The sequence below is a fragment of the Pseudopipra pipra genome, chromosome 5 (genome assembly GCF_036250125.1).
Source record: "Pseudopipra pipra isolate bDixPip1 chromosome 5, bDixPip1.hap1, whole genome shotgun sequence".
Taxonomy (NCBI): domain Eukaryota; kingdom Metazoa; phylum Chordata; class Aves; order Passeriformes; family Pipridae; genus Pseudopipra; species Pseudopipra pipra.
The window spans coordinates 59992596-60014441 of record NC_087553.1 but is presented as its reverse complement, the minus strand read 5'-3'; the positions used below and the strand labels follow the sequence as shown (position 1 = coordinate 60014441).

General features: G+C 39.1%; 1 protein-coding gene across 2 annotated transcripts in view; it reads left to right on the top strand.

The window, feature by feature from the left end:
• The window catches only part of GRAMD4 (GRAM domain containing 4), a 78398-nt gene extending 64591 nt beyond the window's left edge, over positions 1-13807 (top strand). The window contains exons 12-20 of one of the 2 annotated variants that reach the window (XM_064656251.1): positions 460-503; positions 601-710; positions 1925-2079; positions 5361-5378; positions 5891-6038; positions 6484-6577; positions 7756-7840; positions 8886-8954; positions 9927-13807. In XM_064656251.1, the coding sequence (XP_064512321.1) occupies positions 460-503; positions 601-710; positions 1925-2079; positions 5361-5378; positions 5891-6038; positions 6484-6577; positions 7756-7840; positions 8886-8954; positions 9927-10028 (825 nt within the window). In that variant the 3' untranslated portion in view covers positions 10029-13807. The remainder of the gene's footprint in view (positions 1-459; positions 504-600; positions 711-1924; positions 2080-5360; positions 5379-5890; positions 6039-6483; positions 6578-7755; positions 7841-8885; positions 8955-9926) is intronic. The other variant, XM_064656252.1, reaches the window with a different exon arrangement.
• The last annotated feature ends 8039 nt before the right edge of the window (positions 13808-21846 follow it).

The following is a 21846-nucleotide window of genomic DNA, read 5'->3' as shown; positions in this document are numbered from 1 at the left end:
TTATAAAAACCTGATAGTGGCTGGCTTCTAGGAAGCAAATAGTCCTTTTGATGAACTCAGTAACCACTTTCCCAAATTTCAGTGCTCAAAATGTGTGAAGAAATTTCCCATTTTGTTACCTAATAGCAGAAGCTCTGAGCTCTTAGATTGACAGCTGTATTTGCAGTAATGTAGATATGTTTCAGTTGTGACAGTGGGATCAAATAGTTTCTTCACTTCTAACTATCAATCACAAGGTCCAGAACAAGATGTTAAATTAGATAGAAGTCATTGAGTATTGCTATTCTGTTTTGTATTTCCTCAATTGTGAAGTATATAATGGCTAAAAATTAGTTAAAAAACCCCCACTTCTGGAAATTGCTTACCAACAGAGTAAGATAACTGTTGGTTTCCATTATGTGGACAAAACCACCCAAAACAATGCAGGACTTAGTTTTAATTCTCTTGCTTCTTATGCAGAACCTTTTTGGCAAGATGGCAGACATACTGGAAAAATTTAAAAAGTAAGTTATCTGACATGAGTATTTTTTCCCTTTAAAACAAGACTGGACCAGTATTTGGAACACTGGTAATAAAATTTTGTTTCTTTTTTTTGTGCAGCTTGTTTATGTGGGTCCAGCCAGAAATAACACAGAAGCTCTATGTTGCTCTGTGGGCAGCTTTTATTGCATCCTGCTTTTTGCCGTACAGGATTCTTGGCCTTGGACTGGGTAAACACAATAAATAATTGACCTGTTACAGTCTAGATTTAACACGTTAAAATTTACATGATCTTTAGAGGGAGAATTTTAGAGTTTAAGAAAGAAAACCTTCATTAATAAATAACGCAGTGTTTTAAAGTATCTTCGTTGTACTTGGCATCATTTGTCATGAGAGTTTCAAAAACCATCTCTGTATATAATAGAAAAGGACTGGTTAATGCTTTTGCTTCTTGAGGAGAAGTTTATGATGAGCTGTTAGCAGAGCTCTTCAGACTGTCAGATATAAGGCTTCTGGAAAGTCCTATATTTTGCTCATATATCTTTGTAAATATGTGGCAAGACACAGAAGGCATGAAGATGACAGGGTAAGTTGGAATGGAAAAGTTAATGGGAATACTTGTAAAACTTGGCGGATAGGCTGGACAAAACGAACTGTGGGTGAAGTGGCAGGTCTCAACTGGGAGTTGGGAAAGGAGGGTTCTCACTACAGCATGAGACCATCATTTTTCTAAGGTATGAAACCCTGTACTGTGAACCAAGAACCTCTCTCTTTTTTTTTAATTCATTTAAGTAATGATATAATAAAATGAGTATTACTTTTAGTGACACTGAACTTCAAATAGTGTTAGCTTGACCATAAATGTAGGTTTGCTTAATGTGGCAGTTGAATTACATGAGTGAGGAATTATTTTTTTACTCTGACTCTCGAGAGATCTGAATTGCACTCAGTAAAGTTTTGAGAGAGTATTTTAAGCCCTTTTTAATCTGGCAGAATGCAAGGAAATAACTTGGATAAGATAAGAGGAGGGACTGGAAGATAGACTTTTATGTAGTACGTGAGAGCCCTCTGTTGCCATTTAAATTCTTGCAGGAGCTGCAGAGTTGAATGCTTTGGTCTGTTTTCTGTTTTGGAAGTATATCGTGTTTTCAGACTGGTTCTAGAACATATGTTTGGATTATTTTAATGTTATTCTGCATAATAGCAGCTATATAAGTGCTTTAAAAGAACTGAGGATGGGGAGGAAGTAATCTGGGCAGGGAGGAAAAGAAAAATAATTTTCTGTCATTAGAAGAAGAATCAAAATATAAAACCAAGGGAATGGTTTAACACTGTGATTGAAGATGCAGAATTTGGTTTCATTCATTAACTTGTTAAAACATTATTAAAACAGTGATGTTCTTAATGCCCTTCCAACATGCATACTGAAGTGAATTTTTTTCAGGACTCTATGTTGGAACAAAGTTTTTCCTTGTTGATTTTATCTTCAAACGATGCCCCAGACTAAGAGCTAAGTATGATACTCCGTATATCATCTGGATAAGTCTCCTGACAGATCCTCAGCTCAAAGAAAGATCTAATGCTACAGTGTCGAGACGGGTAAGGGTAATAAATCTTTTTGTCCCTCTGTTCCCAACATCTGAAAATCAGATCCCTTTCTCCCTTTCCCTTTTCTCCAGTGACTAGAGCACATTAAAGATAAGCTTAATTAAATCCTAACAATCAACGTTAGTTCTATTTTTTTATTATTTTCAAGATTCACAGTTTTTCTATGAGTTCTGTTGTATGAAAAGAATCAATTATCAAAAATGTTTGTGCATATATATATATCTGTGTGTATATATATATACTGTGAATCATATGAAGGTAAACACAGAACTATAACATCTTCTGTGTTCATATCAATTTCTCTAACATACATTCTGTGTGATTTTATTATCAAAATCTAGTGTTTATGCATCCACCTCTATACTTAGACATTCCTTTTCAGTGGAAATTTAGATGCTTAGGTAAATTGAAGAACAGTTAGTTAAAAAAAATAAATAAAGGCTTGATTATAATATGTGCCTTACTAATGGGATAAGCATTAGCAGAGGTAGTAAAGTAGTTTACAGATTTAGGTGTTATGTCTTACAGTTATTTTTATTAGGTGACCTTTTAGCATAGTGGTGATAAAGGACTTCTCACCATGTTGGTACTCCAACAGTACATTTTCTTTTTGTTAAAATGTCATAGTTAAACCTCAAGTGTTGTATTTTGTGCATCTTGGTAAATTGTTTTGGAGCCTGACATGATAACTGAAAAGCTAGTCATGCATTTCCTTGTCCCTGAATTTGTCAATGTTTATTAGTTTAAAAATTAAAGTAGTTGTAATAAATCTTCAGTCTAATTCCCATTTTAGCATTTGCCTATTGCCTCTTAGCACAATATCTGATTGCATTCATGGAGTATCGGAGTATTGTCTGAAATGTGCAGCACTGATCAATAATTTAGGCTGGGTACACAACTGGAGAGCAAAAGGGATAAGCACATGAACCCTCAGTTGTTAAGTTGTGATGAAGAAGTCTTGGGTTCTGGGAGTGATGGAGCACTTGGTGGTAAAATAACTGGAGCATAATCTGAGTATTTCAGAAGGAAGTGGAAGAGAAGGACAGTGTGTGACAGAGAGTGAATCTTTTGCTCCTATTTTCCAAGGGATGAGAAGACAGAGAGTGAATCTTTTACTCCTGTTTCCAAGGGATGAGGAAAGTAAATGAACACTTAGATGGCCTTTATTTCTCTTGCTTGCAGAAGATGGCCTTAAAAGTTTCTGTGCTTCTTGAGCTTACAGGTTGTTTTTCACATACTGTGGTGGTTGCGACAGCTTCTTGCTGGGTCTCTCCAATCTGCCTTAGAGGGGGAAAGGTTCTGAATTGCTAAACTTGAATCCATAAGCTTAGAGAGTAATTATTCCTTCTGGGTTTTCTTCATGGCTTAAGTTTTGACAAGTAGACCAGGGATTTTGTACTGTCATGTCTGGCTTGGTGGCCTTGGCTTCTCTGCCTGGAAAGTATGTGCAGGAGTATAATGCGTGCATCCAAATATCTTTGAAAACATTAACTTGATCTCAGTAATTTTACACCTCTTGAGAGATTTCTACAAACCTCATAGTATGAAAAATAAATTTTTGTACAAAAAGGTAAAAATCAGATGGGCTTTTCATTTTTTTCATAGAACAGAGCCCAAACGCATGTAGTGCCAGCATGCGTGCATTGGCTTTGCTTCTTATCGTTAAACAGCATACAAGACACCGTAAACTTAAACACAATGCATTATTCATTGCCTGTACCACTACTCTGACCCCGTGTCCTTAGAGAACAGTCCTGACAACAATATCTGATCAGTAAAGGCTGTATGTCAAAAGCTGATGACAGATCAAGTGAAATGGAATACCTCCAGGTATTCCTACCTCCAGGTTGTTGGTGACATTTTTAGACAATCAGGACTCTTCAGGATTACAAATCCGATCACTTCCAGTTAGATTTAAGGCTTATCAAAGTTGGATGCAATGCTTTTCGCTTAGTAATTGACCATAGGTTGTCTCAAGCCTGAGTGGTTAGAGGAAACATTTGCATGTGTTAGGCAGGACTGGAAGTAAGGGCAGAACTTTCTCACATTTTCAGCCCCCAGATGGGATGTGGTGCTGAGGTTTAAACTCCTTTTTTTAATCTCTTTGTATAACAGGTAGGTATGAAGCAGTGTAGCAAAGAGCAGGAATAGCCCTTATTCCAGCGCAAAAAACATTAGACCTCTTGCCCTGATCTTTTTTTTGTTTTGGGCCATGGAGCTTCACCTGGCTATGTGCATGTGCAGCCAAATAACTTGTCTAAGAAGGATTTCAAAAAGTTCTTCTCATCTGTACTTATACACAGATTGTTGGAGAAGCTGTTATTTTCCTTGGTTCCAGGGACTTGATCACTGCTAAGAGCACCGCAGAAGAGCAATACCTGAGGCAGTATTGCAGTTACCATCAGCCATTTGCTTTCCATGTCAACTTTCTTTATTTTTTTCCCAAGGCATCATTGTACCCTAAAAGGTGGATGACAGAACCCCTCTGCTGTGCCTGTTTTGTCAGTCTGGTTTCTAGTTAGCAATTGCAGTACACATTTTTTCATTTGCTTCGGATTTCTTTTGTTAGCTCTAAATCCTGCAAAGTGTCAAGTGCTGCCAACTTAGTGCAAAAAAAAAAAAAAAGCAGCTGGAGGCTGGTTGGTCTTCAACAGCATTGGGCCTTCACAGAGCTTAGTCCTGAGCTTCCATGTTGCCAGTTTTCCAGTTGTTTATTGCATGTGTATGTTAGGGCTAAGAACAGAGCTGCTAATGCATCAATGACAAAAGCTAGCTTTTGGAAACATGTCGTGTCCCACCAAGATGAGAAAGCAAATGCAGGCAAGCTTTCCAAAAGAAACTGCCTGCTGTCCTTCCAGAAGCAAGGCTTGTTGCTAGCGCAGTCTCCAGTGCTTCAGGAGCTCTATTTAAAAGTAGATTTTACTCAAGTACTTTGGTTTTGGGAACTCAATGCTGCCTATTTTCCCCACAAGGATGCTGACAGCCATTCAGATTTTATTTCATATGTCAACACTCAAAATTCAGTGTAACTTCAAAGCAAGGGAAAGATCAATGGCTGTAATGCAACCTTGAATAAATTTAACTGGTGTGCTCTAACCACGGATAACTCTTTTTTTAATTGCATTCATTGTGTGTAGTCTCTTGGTTTGTGAGCAAGATCTTGCAGTGTCACTCAGTTCATGTTTTATTCTATGTATTATACTGTTAAATAGATTTTACTTTTTTTCTTTTGTCACTGTCACATTTGTGTTGTTTGTTTCTTTTCCTGCCAGCTGTCAGGGCATGAAAAGGTATGGATCATAGCGTGGAAAACTTCCTTTCAATTTCAGCATTTGTATTTATAATGAGCTTATGCAGTTTTGTGTGGCTTTTTCTTTGCTCTTTTTTCTTTCTGAACTTCTTTTGTGCAGTAATATTTTGTCTAACTCTTGAAGACAAGCCAGTAGTAGTCCTGCTAGTTACAATCGTTGGAGCTGTGTGCAGTGACTTAGCTGTATCTAATCAGATATAGCCTTTACTGTAGAAAAATGGTATTTTAAGGTAGGTGTGTTTAGCACCACGTACTTCACCCCTGCAAAGGGTGTCCATCAAAGGGCAGCACTTTGAAAGGTGCTGTATTAGAGATTGGTGTTATAGCAACAGTATAGTGCAGTAGTCCAAAGTTAACTTTATTGAAGTAATTAATGAAAATTGTTGCACTGTAGATTTTTTTTTTTTTAAAGAATAGTTAGCCAAATTATTTTTAAGAGTGTAGCTTAAATATTGATGCTCAGATTTTGGAATCGTGATTCTTTTTCTGCAGATTCAAACAACAGGATCCAGAATCTACGTGGGCTCAAGCGCCCCAACCGGAATAAGCAAAGATGAAGACACAAGTCGTTTGCATACCACCAAGAAGGGGAATTTCCATGAAGTTTTTAACCTGTCAGAGAATGAACGTCCTTTGACAGGTATGATGCCACAGGAAGGCCAATATTTTGTAAAAAGCCAAGGATAGTTTAAAGTTGAATTCCCTTTCTGTGCCTTGCATAGGTGTAAGCTTTTGATTAAAAAGTCTTGCTTTAAATTAGGATGAATGGAGACAGCTGCTTTCATTCCACATCCTTGCTCTTTGAAAAAGTGCACAGCATGATGTGCCTTTTGTGGTTATGCAAATCCAATAGTCAAGTTAAAGGGAATAATTGTGTGGGTGGTTTTTGTTTTGGGTTTTTAAAACCAGTGTTAGAACAGATGTTATGATGTCTAAAACACCTTATTTAGGCTTTTCTTTCTAAGCACTTTTAGTTTTAGGTATCTAAAGTTTAATATTCATTGTTTTCTGTTTTGTAAGGCAACTGTTGGGGGTAGTGCCTGTCTATATTTTTCTTAAACTAAGAATTCTTGTTATTTTTTCAGCGTCTGAAAATGGCTGGCGCTGTTGCTTGATTAACAGAGATAAGAAGATGCCTACAGACTACATCAGACATGGAATTCTTTATGTCACAGAAAAGTGAGTCATTGCACTCCACACATTTTTTAGGAGGGAAATGCAAGACATTAAAGAATTTGAATCTAAAAGTGATCCTTTAACAATGTTTTGAAACAAAAATGCCATTTCAAGGTGCTTTATAACCTCAAAAAAGCATCATAGGGAGAGCTGAATCTGGTATATGGCAAAGCTTAACAAAAGTGATTTTGCCTTGGGAAGGCCTGCATAGGAATGCAGAGTAGCTCTGTATAGATAGTTGTTAGTAGCTGGAGCTCTTAATGTGGATAACGTGCTAACTATATATATACTAGAAAACAAACCTAAAAGCTAAGTGTACTTTGAAAGTTGTGATCAACAGAAGATAGTCTTAGTTTTTGGATTTTAAAGCAAGCTGAATGTATAGCTTCCTTGAAATGACATGCAACAAAAAGAAAACTGAAAATCAAGCCTTGGTTTCAAATCCAGTACTTGATTTTTATGGGTGTTTTTTTGTGGCGAGTTTTTTTCTTTTTAGTTGGTTGGTTGGTTTGGGTTTTGTTTTCGTTTTTTGTTTCTGTTTTTTGAGTGAGGTTCTTTTTGTTTGCTTTTAGGGTTTTTTTTTAATCCTTACTACCTTCCAGCCTCTCAGGGCTGAATAACTATGGTCATTACTGTTTGGGTCTTGCGCTGAAATTCCTTTGGAGTGTAATGAAAGGAAGTAAAGCTCATCTGTATGCAATGTCACCTAGTGATGGAGACCACTCTCCAGCATTTATAAATCTGAGCTTTTGTCTGCATCACAATACCGTGAAACTAACACAGTGTTTTTCATTAATCTTATTTTAGGGTGATAAAAGATTTATAAGCTTTTGGAGATTTGGTATTTCAACTGTTTAAGGATATATGTCCCTCCTGTGTCTTTAAAAGGCATGTCAGGTTTAACCATTAAATGCAATAATATAAATACAAGAATTTTTGGGTGTGTGTATGCATACCATATGTTCTGGGCTTTCAGACAGATCAGTCAGTTGCTAGAATTTATAAATGTTTTCTCTAAATTACAAACTATAACTGAACTGCAAATTGTGTGCCTCTTTCTTCGGTTTTGAAGCTGATTTTAACCTGTGAGATTTCAAACTTCAGAAGAGACAAGAGGAATATTTGAGAAATTCATTTTAGAATACTGCAGCTTAATGAACATTTTCTTTTCTCTTTTTCAGTTACTTGTGTTTTGAAAGCTCAAAATCTGGCTCATCTAAAAAAAATAAGGTTATAAAGCTAACGGATATAACAGATATCCAGAAGGTATGTCTGGTTGGTGTTGCAAATAGGGGAGAAAAATGGTTTTCTGTTCAGCTAGTCATGTTTTGCATTTTTCCTTATTATTTTGAAAAAGTATGCCATTGATAATTTTTATAAATAAAATGTAATTCTTCCTGGAACTGCTTGTTTAGCCATTCAGACTCGCCACGAGCAAACTCACTATGAGCATGAAGACAAAGTAGTTTACTAAACCCTTACACTCCTGCATAAAAGATTACAGTTGTGTTGTTTATTAACTCCAGTGTTGATTAGAGCTGCTGCCTATGCTTTAATAAGATTTATTATTAGCAGGAATAGTGTAATACTAACTTTATTTTGGGTGTGGGTATCGGTAGATGCACCATCTTAAAAGTAGGTGCCTCAGAGGAAGGAAGGATTGTTGTCAGTGAAGAAAGGCAGATCATTAGAATAGCCAGACTGGTTTATCTAGTTGGGACCCGTCAGTAACACAGGCACAAAATGGATAGTTGGAAGCACGGCAAGTACAATGTCATCCTTCCTCACTTGTCTTCATCTTAAACACACCTGCTTTCTGCTACATCTTGTGGCCGTGAGTGCCACAGATTAAATCATGTTGAGCAAAGAAACAGAACCTGGTGTCTGCTACTGTGTTAAGTACCTCCAGATTTCCAAATTAATTCCTTCTATTTATATCACATGTCTATAAAGCAGACAACTTACACTCAAATCGAACATTCCTATTGGAATTAATAATCCATATTAATGGATTTCAGACATCATAGTTGAGGTAATGCTGGCTCGTTTGTTGGTTGGTCTGTATGGCCATAAAAGTCCTTTTGAGTCTGTTCAGGTTTCTGTCTCAGGTGAGACAGGGATTGTGCAGCCAAGCATAAACATGTGCTGTGGCTGCTTTTATTTGGAGGTGGGAAACAAAGGTCTGATTTGGGGATCTCTTCCTCTGTGTGAATATTGGGAAGACATATCAGTGATGAGCTATGTAACTTCCACAGCATCTTTTGCAATTGTTCAGTAAGTAAGGTATCTTTTGTGATTTTTTTCTTTTTAGTATAAAGTGCTCTCTGTTCTCCCAGGATCAGGGATGGGTATTGCTGTATCAACACCATCTACACAAAAAGTAAGTAGCTGGCTGTGTCAGTATTGCTGTGTTTGACTTCATACCCTTCTTTTCTTCCTTCTCTGGCTAGCACCAGCATAAAGGGGGTTTTGTCCACTTATAGCAGCGTTTGGCTTTTTCTGTTTGTTTGTTTTAAATTCACTTGTCTATTATTCATTATGTTTGTCTTCAGAACTTTAATGAATTAGACATTCAGCTTGTTCTACTGCATCTGGACTATCTTACTATAACACTTCAGAAAGATTTTCCCCAGCATCCTTCTTGAGGAGCATGGGGGCTGCTCTGCTGCACAGTCTGAAACAAAAAGGTTATGGCTTGATAGTATCTGTGGATGAGGAGGCTTTGGAATGGAAGGGCCTGACTCTCAGATAAAGGTTTCCTGTTTCAGTCTTTAGTACCATAAGATTTAAGATTCTGTAAGCCTCAAATACCTTTTGGGCAACTGAAGCATTTCTTAGCATCTGTCTGAACCATTTTAAATTAATCACTTACAAATAACTTTTTACCTAGTCACATGACTGTTGTACGAGTTTTTCAGCTTGTTGTTTGATATTGAGAAGTACTTCACAATTAGGAGGTTGAAAATGTTCATCTACCTAAATACATATTCTATGAGTGAAAATGAAGAGGCACTGATAAAGATTTTTAGAACTTTAATGAAGGCAGAGGTCGATCAGGAAAACATCATGCACCAAGGGGATGGAGACTAAAGTGCGTTACAATGTTCTCCATTCCTCATATTCAGTCCAGATGCATTTTATGCCATGGTTAGTTTAGGAAGAATGTAAAAAAGTGGAAAATATTAGAAACTCTGCCATATAACCAAGGATTTAGTAGAGAAAAGTAATCTTATGACTTTATCAATGCACTTCTAGTGCAATTAGTCTGTTCCTATTGACCTGGCCAAAACTATACCTGGAGAAACGGTTTTCTTTCTAGACTAACATGATGTGTTTTTTTTCTGTTGTTTAGCCTTTGATTTTTGGTGCCATGGTACACAGAGATGAAGCTTTTGAGACAATTCTCAGCCAATATGTGAAAATAACATCTGCAACATCCAGCAATGAGAGCTAGTATCTTATCTTAGAAGAACTAAAGGAAACTTTCCTATTTTACAACTTGGTAGTGGAAAAAAATGAACATCCTCATCTATTTTGCAATAATTTTTCTTGTCTGGTGGTTTATATTCTGTCTGTTACATAAATCAAGTGTATTTTATATATGCCTTCATGTTTGTTTTTAAGGTTTTTGTAAAAAAAAAAAAAACCAAAATGAAACAAAACAGTGAAAGTGCTATCATCACTATTAGCCTTGCACATTAAGCACTTTTAATGTTTATTTACTGACATTAAAAGCTGGGAAGATACTTGGAGATCTGACTACATAACGAAGTGAAACAGAATGATCCCTTTAACTCCACTGATATCACTAGTTTGTCCCTTTATCTTAGTTGTTTTTCCCTGTGATGTGAGAATAATGGATGCAGCAGCCTGAAGTCTCTCTTCAGCTCAGTTTTGAATTGGGTTCTTTATTAAAACTGATAGCAACACCAAGGAAGTATTGGCATTTCAGTATTTTCATATTTACAACTGCACTTAAAATAACTCCTCCTTGCTAATTTTTGTGTCACAGAAGGATATTTTACTGGTTTGGTTAGGTTCAATTTTTCCTGCATACAGGTGTTTCAATTACTTGTACAGTGAATTGGAGTAGAAAGTTTGTAACTACATCTTCCTTTCCTAATAAACTAAAGTAAGAGGAAGGAAGGCAGGCAGATACTTTTTATAAAAGAGGGCACGAAAATGTTGTTCCTAAAATGTTAGGCATCATATATTTGTATTTCTGTAGATACTTGTCATAGAAGGGCTCAGCTGTTGTACATGTTGTATGTACAAGGCATTTGTACGTTAATGCATTAAAGACTTGCAGGCTTTTTGCATTGGGGGAGGTGGGAATAATTAAACTAAACTGAGACATGACTTTTTTAAATTTGGCTTTTCTCTTGGGTTACCTTGTAATGAGAAAAACCACTATAATATAGCAACTGAAAGCACTAGTTCCTCTCAAAGCATAATTTGAGGAGCATTGATATGCTGCTGTCTTCCCCCTTGCAGAATTAAATTTTAGTAACAATTAAACCCAACTGCCAGGTAAAACAGGAAGGCTGTGCTCCTCTGAACTCTCTCAGGCCTATCTAGCAGCAAAGCACATATTGACCTTTGTCTTTAATATTAAAAAGCTTTTATACTCTATATAATGGCACCCATCTGAGAGGTTTAGAATTTTATTTGCATTTTCATGAAAGCACAGTAGGAGTTATGCCAGGCCTTCCAGTGTGTCTTTTCCTTTGCTATGTCTTTTCAATTGAGCAGTATGGATTCTCCAGACATTATATGAATGGCTTTAAACAAACGACAATGGAGATGCAAATTCTTGTGTAAAAATGGGACTTAATTTCATGGATTTTTTTTTTCTCTGTTTTTTTTTTTAAACAAGAATTTTCTTTATTTGTAGGGAAAGAGGTAAAATGAAGGGGGGAGAGAGGTAACAAACACCAAAGGGTGTTTAAGTCTTAGCACAGTTTTAAATGAAAGTGTGTCAACAAATGCAGCAGTAATGAAGAAGGTGGCAGTCAACATGTACAAACCTTTCTTTACTCTGGCCGTGAAGAGGTATGATATGAGAACTGAATATAAACTTAATATGAAGAAATATTGTTGAATACCATGATTTGATTGAGTATCGTAAAGTGAAACACTTATAGGGTAAAACTCTGTGCCCTGGGTGGAAATGTCAGCAAGAATGGCGGGGGGGAGGCCACTGTAATGGCTAAGATGTAATTTTTGAGTTCTCCCTTTAGAGTAGCACTTGAACATGTCTTTACATGACCTGAAAAAGGGGTGTGTTTCTAACACCACCTTAGGTATGCTGTAACTCAGGGCCTGGAAACTTAAAATGTAAGTGAAGCAGGTGGGAAATCCATTTTGCCACCATCTGAAGTGGATGTGGCTTGACAGTTTATGCTTTCATCACTTCACACATTCAGGCTATATGTTTAAGTAAATATTCTTCATCTTAAATTTTTCTCTTCAAACCTACTTTAAAATCAGTTAGTCTCTTTTTTGTAATTTCTGTGTATTATAATTTGGCTTTCCTTTCTGGAATCTTCCTTGAATAGTAAGTTTGGCTAACAAATAGGCATTAAAATGGCTTAATGTTATATAAATCTTAATCAGATCCATTCATTTTGTCTTAAGAAAAAAATCCCTTGGGTGTGTTTTAAGATTATCCTTTTTTTTTTTTTGAACAAACAGAAAACTATATTTTTTACAGAGAGCATGCTCTTTTTCTTATTTTTGTATCATTTTTCAAGTGTAATTTATACCTTCACTCTGATCACAACAGCAGTTTCAGTAGGAAATCAGTTGACTCGTACTTATTACCTCCTCCCCCTCCCACCCTCCTCCTCACTGGTTGACCCTTGTAAACAAGGTTGTCCTAGATTCTGGTTCCTGAAGGAGCTATAGGATCTATACTGATGGTGCCAGGACAATTAACCGTATCTAGGCTTCAGAGAAAAGATATCATTATCTTTTTCCCAGACTGAAATGCCTCATGTGTACAATATGCTCTTAAAATTTATTTTCTGATGTTTGAAATGAGTCCACACTTTTAACAGTGTGAACTTAAAAGTTAGTGATTCTTAAAGCAGTAAACCTAGTGCAAACTGCAATGCAACACTGATTCACTCTAATGTATAGGAAACAGACTGGATTTCTCTTTTTTTTTAATAGAGTTGTAATATAATTGACAAACATCTATGTACATATTTTGCAAATTTCACTTTACATCATCTGGGTTCCTGCTGCATAACTGTGGTGTATGTGACTTCAAAGATGCCAGAAGGTACCCTTAGTGTGTTTACTCATGCTTTTCCTGCTGCTACACCCTCCCAGGTTTGGAGGGCAGGAGAGGACGGGCAGCGAGTAAATATGTACTTGACTTGAACAATTACACTGAAGTCCTCACCTTAAATTCCAATCTTCCTGTCTAGTTTTGCAGTACAGCCTGGTGTTCTACAGTAACAGGCTGGGTTGGAACACTTAATGTAAAGTGCTTCTAAATAGCAGAAAGTGATGCTCTTGTCATTCTGTCTGTCTGATTGCTGTTTATATTTGCAGTTCTGTTGATGTCTGTAGATGTCTGGATCATTCACGTGTAATTGGATTTAACTTCTAAAGAAGTTCACTGGTTAGTTTGAGTCCCTTTTAAAGACAATAAAAAAAGGGAGATGAAAACTGACTGCTTTAATTATCAGTGACCACTTAAATTCAAAAGGCTGAACAAGCTGAAATATGAAATCATGCCTTTCTGTGCACTGTAGCTTTTGTGAGGCAAGATTGAATAAAACAAACTATTTATTAGTAGCAACATCACACAGGATGCCAGCAGCAAAACCCTACCCTTGTTCTGCAGACAAAGAGAAAAGGGATTTTACCCAACCATGAAGAGATGAAAGGATGTACCTTTTTTTTTGGCTACTTAAACCTGTTTAAAAACATTATTAGTTTTTATTGAACTCTGTACATTTTGGCAGATGTTTAATTTCTACTAATCATTGAAATATAATGGATGTTAAAATTTTTATGTCTGAGGTTTGAGTCTATATTTTGAAATTGTAAATAATTCATTATCAGTGTAACTTTTGTTTGACAAAAGACTTATACTGTATGGATAATTGAAATAATGAAATTATTTGCCCTGTACATTTTTTAAGAAAATCTTGTTTGTTTAAAAAGTCTTGTATAAATTATAATTTTTATTTAAATAAACCTAAAAATGCTTTGTGCTAATGCTTCTTGCAAACTCTCATTACTTATCTTTCAAAACTACACCTGATTTCTTGCAATGACGCGAGTTAGTGCTTTTTGGCAGATTCATAGCCACAGGTCCATCACTGGCGGGGGAAGCAGGTGGGTTTGGTTCCTCACTGCTTTTGAAGGAACAAGGAACAAGTGTTTTATTTTAAATAATCCTGTAATTGTATTGTAGAGTGTATGTATATTTTTGATTAGATCTTTTCTGTAAGTCTGTCACTTTGTAGTTATATGGTTAATTTTAAAAAAAGGAGGGGACCAGTGAGTTCTAAGATGCTGCCACTGCAGGAGGGCATGGATGACACGAGACTGTTCAGAGGAGTACAGACTGATATCTGCCAGAGCTCCACCATGAAACAGGTAACTGCACACTGTGCTACAGGTGGGCACTGGAGGTAAGGATAAGCCCTTTTCCACTCCAGAGGTTTCAGGTGTGCTCAGCAGAAGCATTCCATAACCACAAGTGGCTGTTCTGCAGCATCCACAGTCCCTTCAGCTCTCCAGTCACACCAGCCCACACTGCACTGCTGAGCCCATGGCTGTGCTTCTGTGTAATCTGTCACCCTGATCCATGGTGTGTGCCAGGGATGCTCCCTGCCCAGCACTGGCTTTCACTGTGTTCTCAGGCCTTTGTCTGCAGTTAGGAAGGTAACACCAGGAGTGAGTTGCCTGGTCATCTAATCCAGACCTGTTTGTTTGTCTCTTCAGTACTCCTGTGTTTTGCTGGGCTGAAATAGATCAGCCTGGGATGGATCCTCCAGTTGTGAGTCTGTGCTGCTCCATTTATTTCAATATTTAGTTTTCTCATGGTGGCAGCAATGCCACTGGTGATATAATGGTGCTTGTTGTGACAATACTTAACTCGTTCAGAGAATACTTAACTTCCCTCTTGTATTGCTTTAAAGCATTTTTCATTAAATATTTGTACAAGATGAGTTGCATCTGCAGCAGTATTCACAAAGATTGGATTCAATCCTGCCTGCCTAAAGGCTCGTGAAAGGAGCATGTGGAGCCTGGAAGTCTGGTTTTGGCTGTAGACTCCATGGCACTTGTGGGGGGGACACAGTCTACCTGAAAACAGTGCTTGCTTTTTCAAGGTCACTTTAGCAGCCCATGAAAATTACAGAATTGAGTTGAATGAGCCGTTTACCTGCTCTCTCTGGACTCTAATGACTACAAGCCTCTAATGCCTGGCAAGCTCCTTTCTGGTGGTTTGCAGTGCCACCCACACATGCTGGCTTAATGCACATGAGCAAGGCATGGCCTTATGTAGTAACTGCATTAATGGTAAAGAACAATTAAAGCGTTCAGTTTGGAGAAGCTGAGGGGGTTTTTTTGCTGTTACTTTCAAATAATTTTTGAGTTAAGTCTGAGTTCCTCTGCTGAATCCCTGGATTCCCTAAATTCCTCTCTTTAGACTGTTTTAATATAAGCCAAACATCTTATATATTAATTATTTGCTCATCTTAGACTTTTAAATGTTTTTATTTAAAAAGTAGTAAAAATGTGAGAAGTTAATTTTCTGCCTTAGAGAAGCTGGGACATTGCAAAGGGATCAGTCCCTTGCAGCAAGAATGTCCTCACTGAGCTGTGGATGCTCTAGAAGTCAGATGGGCTTCATGCAGTGCTTGAAGGATGTAGTTGTTGTGAACATGTGTTTGATATAATATTTAGCCTGAATGATGCTGTCAGGTTGGATTTGGTTGGGAGGTAGAGAGAGAGGAGGGGACAATAAATACCTTTTTCTGTGCCTTGTGAGCTTCACAGTCTAATTGAGATAAGCATTAGGCAAAATTGCTGCTTTTGCATCCTCTACTGAAGTTCCATCTTTGCTGATTTCCATGAAAAATAGTTGCATGTGGATAACAATCTCCTTCAGTCTTCCTTTTTCACTATGCTTTCCTATAAAACACCAAATTTGTTTATTCCATAGCTTCTGCCTTATGTTTCACTCTCTACTAGTTCTCTATATATGGGGTTTTTTTCTTCTTTGCTTCTTCTCATGTACATATAAAGACCTTCTTCAAAAACCACTTGGCCCATTTAACCTACTGCATCCCTTTTCTTATGCCCTGCCCTTTATTTCATCTCTGGATGGTCTCATGTGAATGGGTATACTAGCACATGCATGCCTAAACCAGAAATTTCTCTTCATCCTCACTTTGCTTAGTTATTTGTGGCTGGCTTTAACCTTGTAGTCTAACTGAAAGTTCAAGCTGAATTATGTCCAAAGGGAAAGTTGCTCCTTTTTTTTCATTCCCAAATTGCCCAAATTTCTGCTTTGCTATCTCTGACTACTGAAGTTTTGAATTGAGAACTTTTCCATGGTTTCCTCTTACCTGTGTTTTTCTGCTTCAGCATTGTTCCAGCTTTCTTCCTCTGACAAAAATAACCTCTTAGACTTTCAGTCCTGATTATTTAGAAATACTGACTGACCATGTCCTGATGAATGTGTCACAAGTTCACTAAAGCTGCCTCCACTTGTTATATCTTCCATTTTGTATAAATTGGAGCTAAAATGCTGCCTCTGCTGATTTGGATTACTCAGTGGCTTCCATTTTCTCTATTTAATTTGTCATGTCTTTGCTCCTGATGATCTGCATGACCGAGGGAGAAGATGCTTCTGTTGAGTGAACTCTTTAAAGCAGACAATTTCTTCTTGGCAAAGCCAGTTTTACTGGTGCAAGCCTTTGTAGAGCAAAATATGTATTTTCTGAGGAGTAAGTGTAGATGTGGCTGCCCGCTGCAAAATGGTGTTTGGGAAGCTGAGCTGGCATTTGCTCAGGCATCTCCATGCTAGTCTCTTTAGCACAGGGCGTGCAGTTTTAACCTCTCATGGCTAAGTCAGTAAGAACTTCTGAAAATCCTCTCCCTAGGTTTTTTAGGTCAGATAAATATTTGGGAAGGACTGCTCCTAGTATAAAGTCTGCAAACAAAGCAACTGTATTCAATGTTGGTTTTTGTTTGTGAAAAATTGTGTCCTCTGACCAGAAATGTCGTTAACCAGCCACACAACAGGGATGTGAGTCACAAGTTGTTTCTAAACCTAACAATCCTTACAAATATCACGCAGTTCTATACATTTGCAGAAACGGAATCTGTAGAAGTATTTGGAGCCAAAAGAAGCTCTTTGCAAAAAAACAGGTCAGAGAAAAAGATTAAATCTTCTAGATGTTATTTGGGAAAAACTGAGGTTGGGTCCTGGAGTGTGAGCTAACAGCAACCTCCATTAGACATTTCTTGTGGAGTGTGTGTGTATATATATAGATATATATATGTATGTGTGTATATATATATATGTATGTATATATATATAATGGTAGCATTTACTTTTCTTTACTCTCTTAATGCAGTGCTTTCCAGTGTTTCAGATGGGTTTTTCTTGCAATACCCTGTGCTTTGAATGCTTGCAGGAAGTGTATCAATGGTGTTGGTTAGTGGACATGCTCTAGGAAAGATGTGACACAGGATGTCATCATTACTCACAGCACTCACCTGACAGGGGACATGCCTTAGAAAGCCATCTTGCTGCTCATAGGTGGAGCTTCCCATTGTTCTCATGATGTGTTGACCCCTATGACTTACTAAAATAAGCACCTCTGACTGCATAGCTCATAGAGTAGTGGCAGCTGTGTCCGTGCTCAAATCCTACTGTAAGATGAATGGCACTGGGCACTGTCCAAGGAAAGCAAAGCACAGTGGAGGGGAGTTAAGCCCTGAACTTTATCTAGGTGGTGCAGGACTGAAATTGTGAAGGGAAGACAGATGGGATGTGGGAGACAGGCAGCTTTGAGTCCAAAACTGGACTTGTGAGAGCTGTGGGTGCTCCTTACACCATCTGTGGCTGAGCAGGGATTATAAGGGCTTTTGGAAAAGGAGGGGAGGTGCTGTCTTCAAAGATGTGTAAATACATCGAGACTCTGCTTTTAAATATGCCAAAAGGTGTATAAAGAATGTCTGTATGAAGAATGTGGATTTATTCTATTGCCCTAATACAGTCATTTTCAAATATGACCACTTTGGTCATCACGCAAGGTCACTGTGTGACAAATACCAGTTGTATTTGGTGACTTCTGGGGAAAATAGGAAAAGGTCATATATGACCTCGGCAAACAGCTTGGACTTGCTACTCTACTAACGCATGCTCGAGATTTATTTCTACTATTTGAGTAGTTTTATTTATATTCCTGACAAAGTGGATGGCTTAGTGAAGACTTTCTGTGCATCTCCTAACTTGGAGATGACAGGAGCCTGTTAGCACCTGCTTCTACAGGTGTGCTGTCTCCAGGTCCAACTGGATGAATGCCTTGAAAAACTTGAACTCTGGCCTCTGCTCAAGCAAACATTTTAAGGTGACTATGGTTTCATGCCAAACTAAGAGCTCCCTGCCTCCTGCCACCTACCTTATGTGGATGCTAGGGCTCACCACACCTTCCTAAAATGGCAGGAACTCAGCAGAGGACATGAGAGCAGTGAGAAGAGCAGTGCATGTCCCCCTTTGCAGAAAGCAGAGGAAGCTGTTACAGGCTGTCTTATCTGCCTTTGGATCTGCAGCCCAGGTATTGTTTTGGTGGCCATAAGGGAGCTGACATATACAGTTGCCTCTGTGTTCCCTTTTTCAGTTTTGCAATGTCTATCAGATTTCAGAGTTAACTTTTGAATATAACTTGGATAAACATTAAAAGCTGGTCCTGAGTATATAATGTTACAGAATAATCAAAAAAACCTGAGCTAAAATGAATGTCCATGTGTGCATGTTAACTCTGCACAAAACCTGATGGTGCAAATATTTAAAGAGTTGGAATGCTGCTGTTAGAGGTATGTTTAATCTTCTAAATCCACTTCCTTCAAGCACTGACTTTAGCCCAGCTCCTCCTCTCAAAATTTCAACCAGAGCTGGCAAAAAAATAAAAAGGGCGAGGGGGTGGAAATTGCTCATCAGATTTTGGGGCCATTGCAATCAGAGCAGGGATGGTTTGAGAGAAGGCAGGAAGCACAGCCAGGAGAGGTTGTGGGCTTTCTGTTTGAGCATGTTGTCTCGAGGGCTGTGCTGGATTGGACTTATCCCTCTTGGAAGCAGGAGTGAAGAGGGGATGGCTGTCTCAGCAGCCCTATGCAGAAGAAGCAGAAGACATGTTATCTGTGGTGTGGTATGTTCTTCTCCTAAAAATCATGAGTAAGGGTCTTGGATGATGCAAAATTTTAAAGAAAAGAAGGTTTTGTTTTGATTTGGGATTTTTTAACCCATGTTACCTCTTCAGTTTTACCTTCTTTCTGCATGCGTGCCTGTGGACATGTAGCTGTGTGCACTGACAAACAGGCCAAAAACTTACAGATACATTTGCAGGAAGGTTGACTCTCTTTTTCCAGGCCCTTAGCCCCTGTCCAGCCATTATGCTCTGCAGCTCTCCCATTTCAGCTCCCAAAGCTGCTCCCACAGGGGCCAAGGGCCACTGCATGGCTTGGTAGGTGGTGGCACTGCTCAGGTGGTATAAAATGCAAGTAGATACAGGATTGAGTTGTGAGCCCATGTGAAAAGGAAGGTGCTGGTGTCCTGAATCTTTGCAAAAGATCTTATCCTTGACTTGTAAGATGTGCCACAGGGTGTACCAGCAGCAGAAGCTGCCAGGAGAAAGCTCAGGCTTCCCAGCTCCCTGTCAACAAACACCCAAGTGAGAATTTTTTGCAGGTAGACACAATTTCTAACATTTGATGTTTTTAAAACCTAGATAAGGAGTAACTCACATTAGCTGTGGGGTATCCTGCTCCTGTTAGCCCCATATCCTTAGCCTGCAAAGAAAACACTGCCTCACACTTAAACACCCAGATCTGTGTCCTTGCACTGATGCCAGAGATCCCAGCATTTGCTGTATTTATCTCTGTCTTTATGATTTTTTTCCCTTGCTTTTTGAAAGCATCAGCTGTCTGAGTCATGGAGCCCAGGAGCACCAGACCAGAGTGGGGAATGTTAGGTTGGCTTGTCTCTCAGTGTTGCTGAGGTTGAGGGGGTCCTGTGACAGCTCTGGGAACCTGACCTGTAAACTCCACATAGAAACACATCACACTAGGTCCTTTATAAGCTATTTATGTTATTCTAGGACTGAGATACTTTATAACACTGTATTATAATCCTCCTTGCTGCTAACAGTTTTGATGGAGAATATATTATCAAGATATAGGTGCCAGGTTTCAGTTACTTCTAAGTCTTTGTTCTTGTTTTTAGGAATTAGGGTACTGGGTTTCTTTATTACTGTCAAGAAAGCCCTGATGAGAGACACTTTTCCCCTGCTTTCAGGAGTGTCATTTCGGCAGTTGTGCCAGGTTGCTCAGGGACAGGTTAGCTGATGAGAGAAGACCTGAGCATGTGGCAGGAGTTGCCTCACACTGTGACAGGGGGACACGGGGGTGACAAACTTACTCAGACTTCTGATTTCTGGCAAAGCTGGATCTCCAAGAGGTATTAAATCCCAAATATAGGCGCTCTAAAGCTCTTATGGTGGGTACCGAGCCCTGCAGTTGTCCAAATTGACAGATCTGCTGAAACATTTTGGCCAGGAGGAGCCTCACAGTGACCGTCAGCTTGATGCCCCCTCCAAGCCCAGTCTGTGCTGCTCTGCTGGCCTTGGCAGCTGCTCAGAAGTGCCTGCCCTGAGCTCCTGGCTACCACATAGCTGCAGGGGCAGGTGGAATGCAGCAGCTCCCATACTCTCCCAGCACAGAGAGCAATTGGAGCAAGGCACTGTCCCTCTGCAGCTCCTGGCTTGGTACAAGTCACCGCTCTGTTCTCTTGGCCAGGAGAGTCATCACCCCTCACCACAGAAATGCCTGGGCTTTGTGCCTCTGGCAGTGGATGTGTTGGCACTGATGGGTGGGCAGAGGCAGAAGAGGTCCTGCTCTCCTCTCCTGCATCTATAGCCAGAAATATTTCAGACAAAGCCTGAATTTTCTTTTAGCAAAACAGTGCTCTTGTTTAGGCTGTTATCCTCATTTCCACGCATTGTTCCACATTTTATGGTGTCCAATATGTTTTAATCATCAAGCTCTGTGTGGGAAGGACTGTACTGCTTGCACTGTGCCTTGTGTCAAGGTGATGAGAGCAGCCATAGTGAGGAGAAAGGGACACCATTACAGAGGAGGGTCTTGCCTGTCCCACATAATTTACCCTCTCTTATTAGGTTAACTTTCTGTCTGGTTTTATACTGTTTTGTGTAGTTCCTGAAGTACAGGAACTACCTAGTCTCTCCTTTTGAAACCTAAATTTGTAGATCAGAACCACCTCTGGCAGAGCCAGGGGACGCGTGCTATGCTGGGCCAGACACGGCTCAGGGACTCTTGGTCTCCATTTCCTCTTGTTTTTGATGTGCCTAAGGTGACCTAGAAGCCCTTTCCATTTGTTAATTCTTTTGCTGAAATACATTCTTTTGGTGAATGAGACTTCTAACCAACTTATAGGGAAGCCCTTGCAGGGGATGAAGTTGAAGTGTGTTTTTCAGATGTTGTTTCTGATGCTCTCTTTAGGAAAAGCAACACTGTAATCTGTTTATATGGTTTTAGTAAGCAGCAGGCACTATTGGCTGCTGCAGTGGGTAACATGGAGGAACCTGTTGAGCTGTGAGGGGGATGTGCTCTGTGCAAAGGATGGGTAAGAGCTGCTGATCCCCATGGGGTATAAGGAATGCTGTGCTCTGCTGAAGCTGGTGGTCTCCATCCCCCAGAGCATTGCTCAGCTGGGCACCTCTCAGATCTGTGGGGTGGTTTTTTTAATCAATGTGTTTTCCTCTGAGCTCTCTCCTGATGGGTCCTTCTGCATTCAGCTCACGGTTGAAGACAACCTGCATCCTACCTGAGCTTGGAGCATGGCTAGGGGAAGTCTGCAACTGGTTCCATCTGCTAGTATTTAATGATGAAGGGACTTGGAGTAAGTGTACTGCTCATCAGCAGTTTCTGCATGCTCATCAGCAATGAGGTGAAAATAGCATCTGGCTACAGACCAGTGTGCAGGTCTTGGAAAAGGT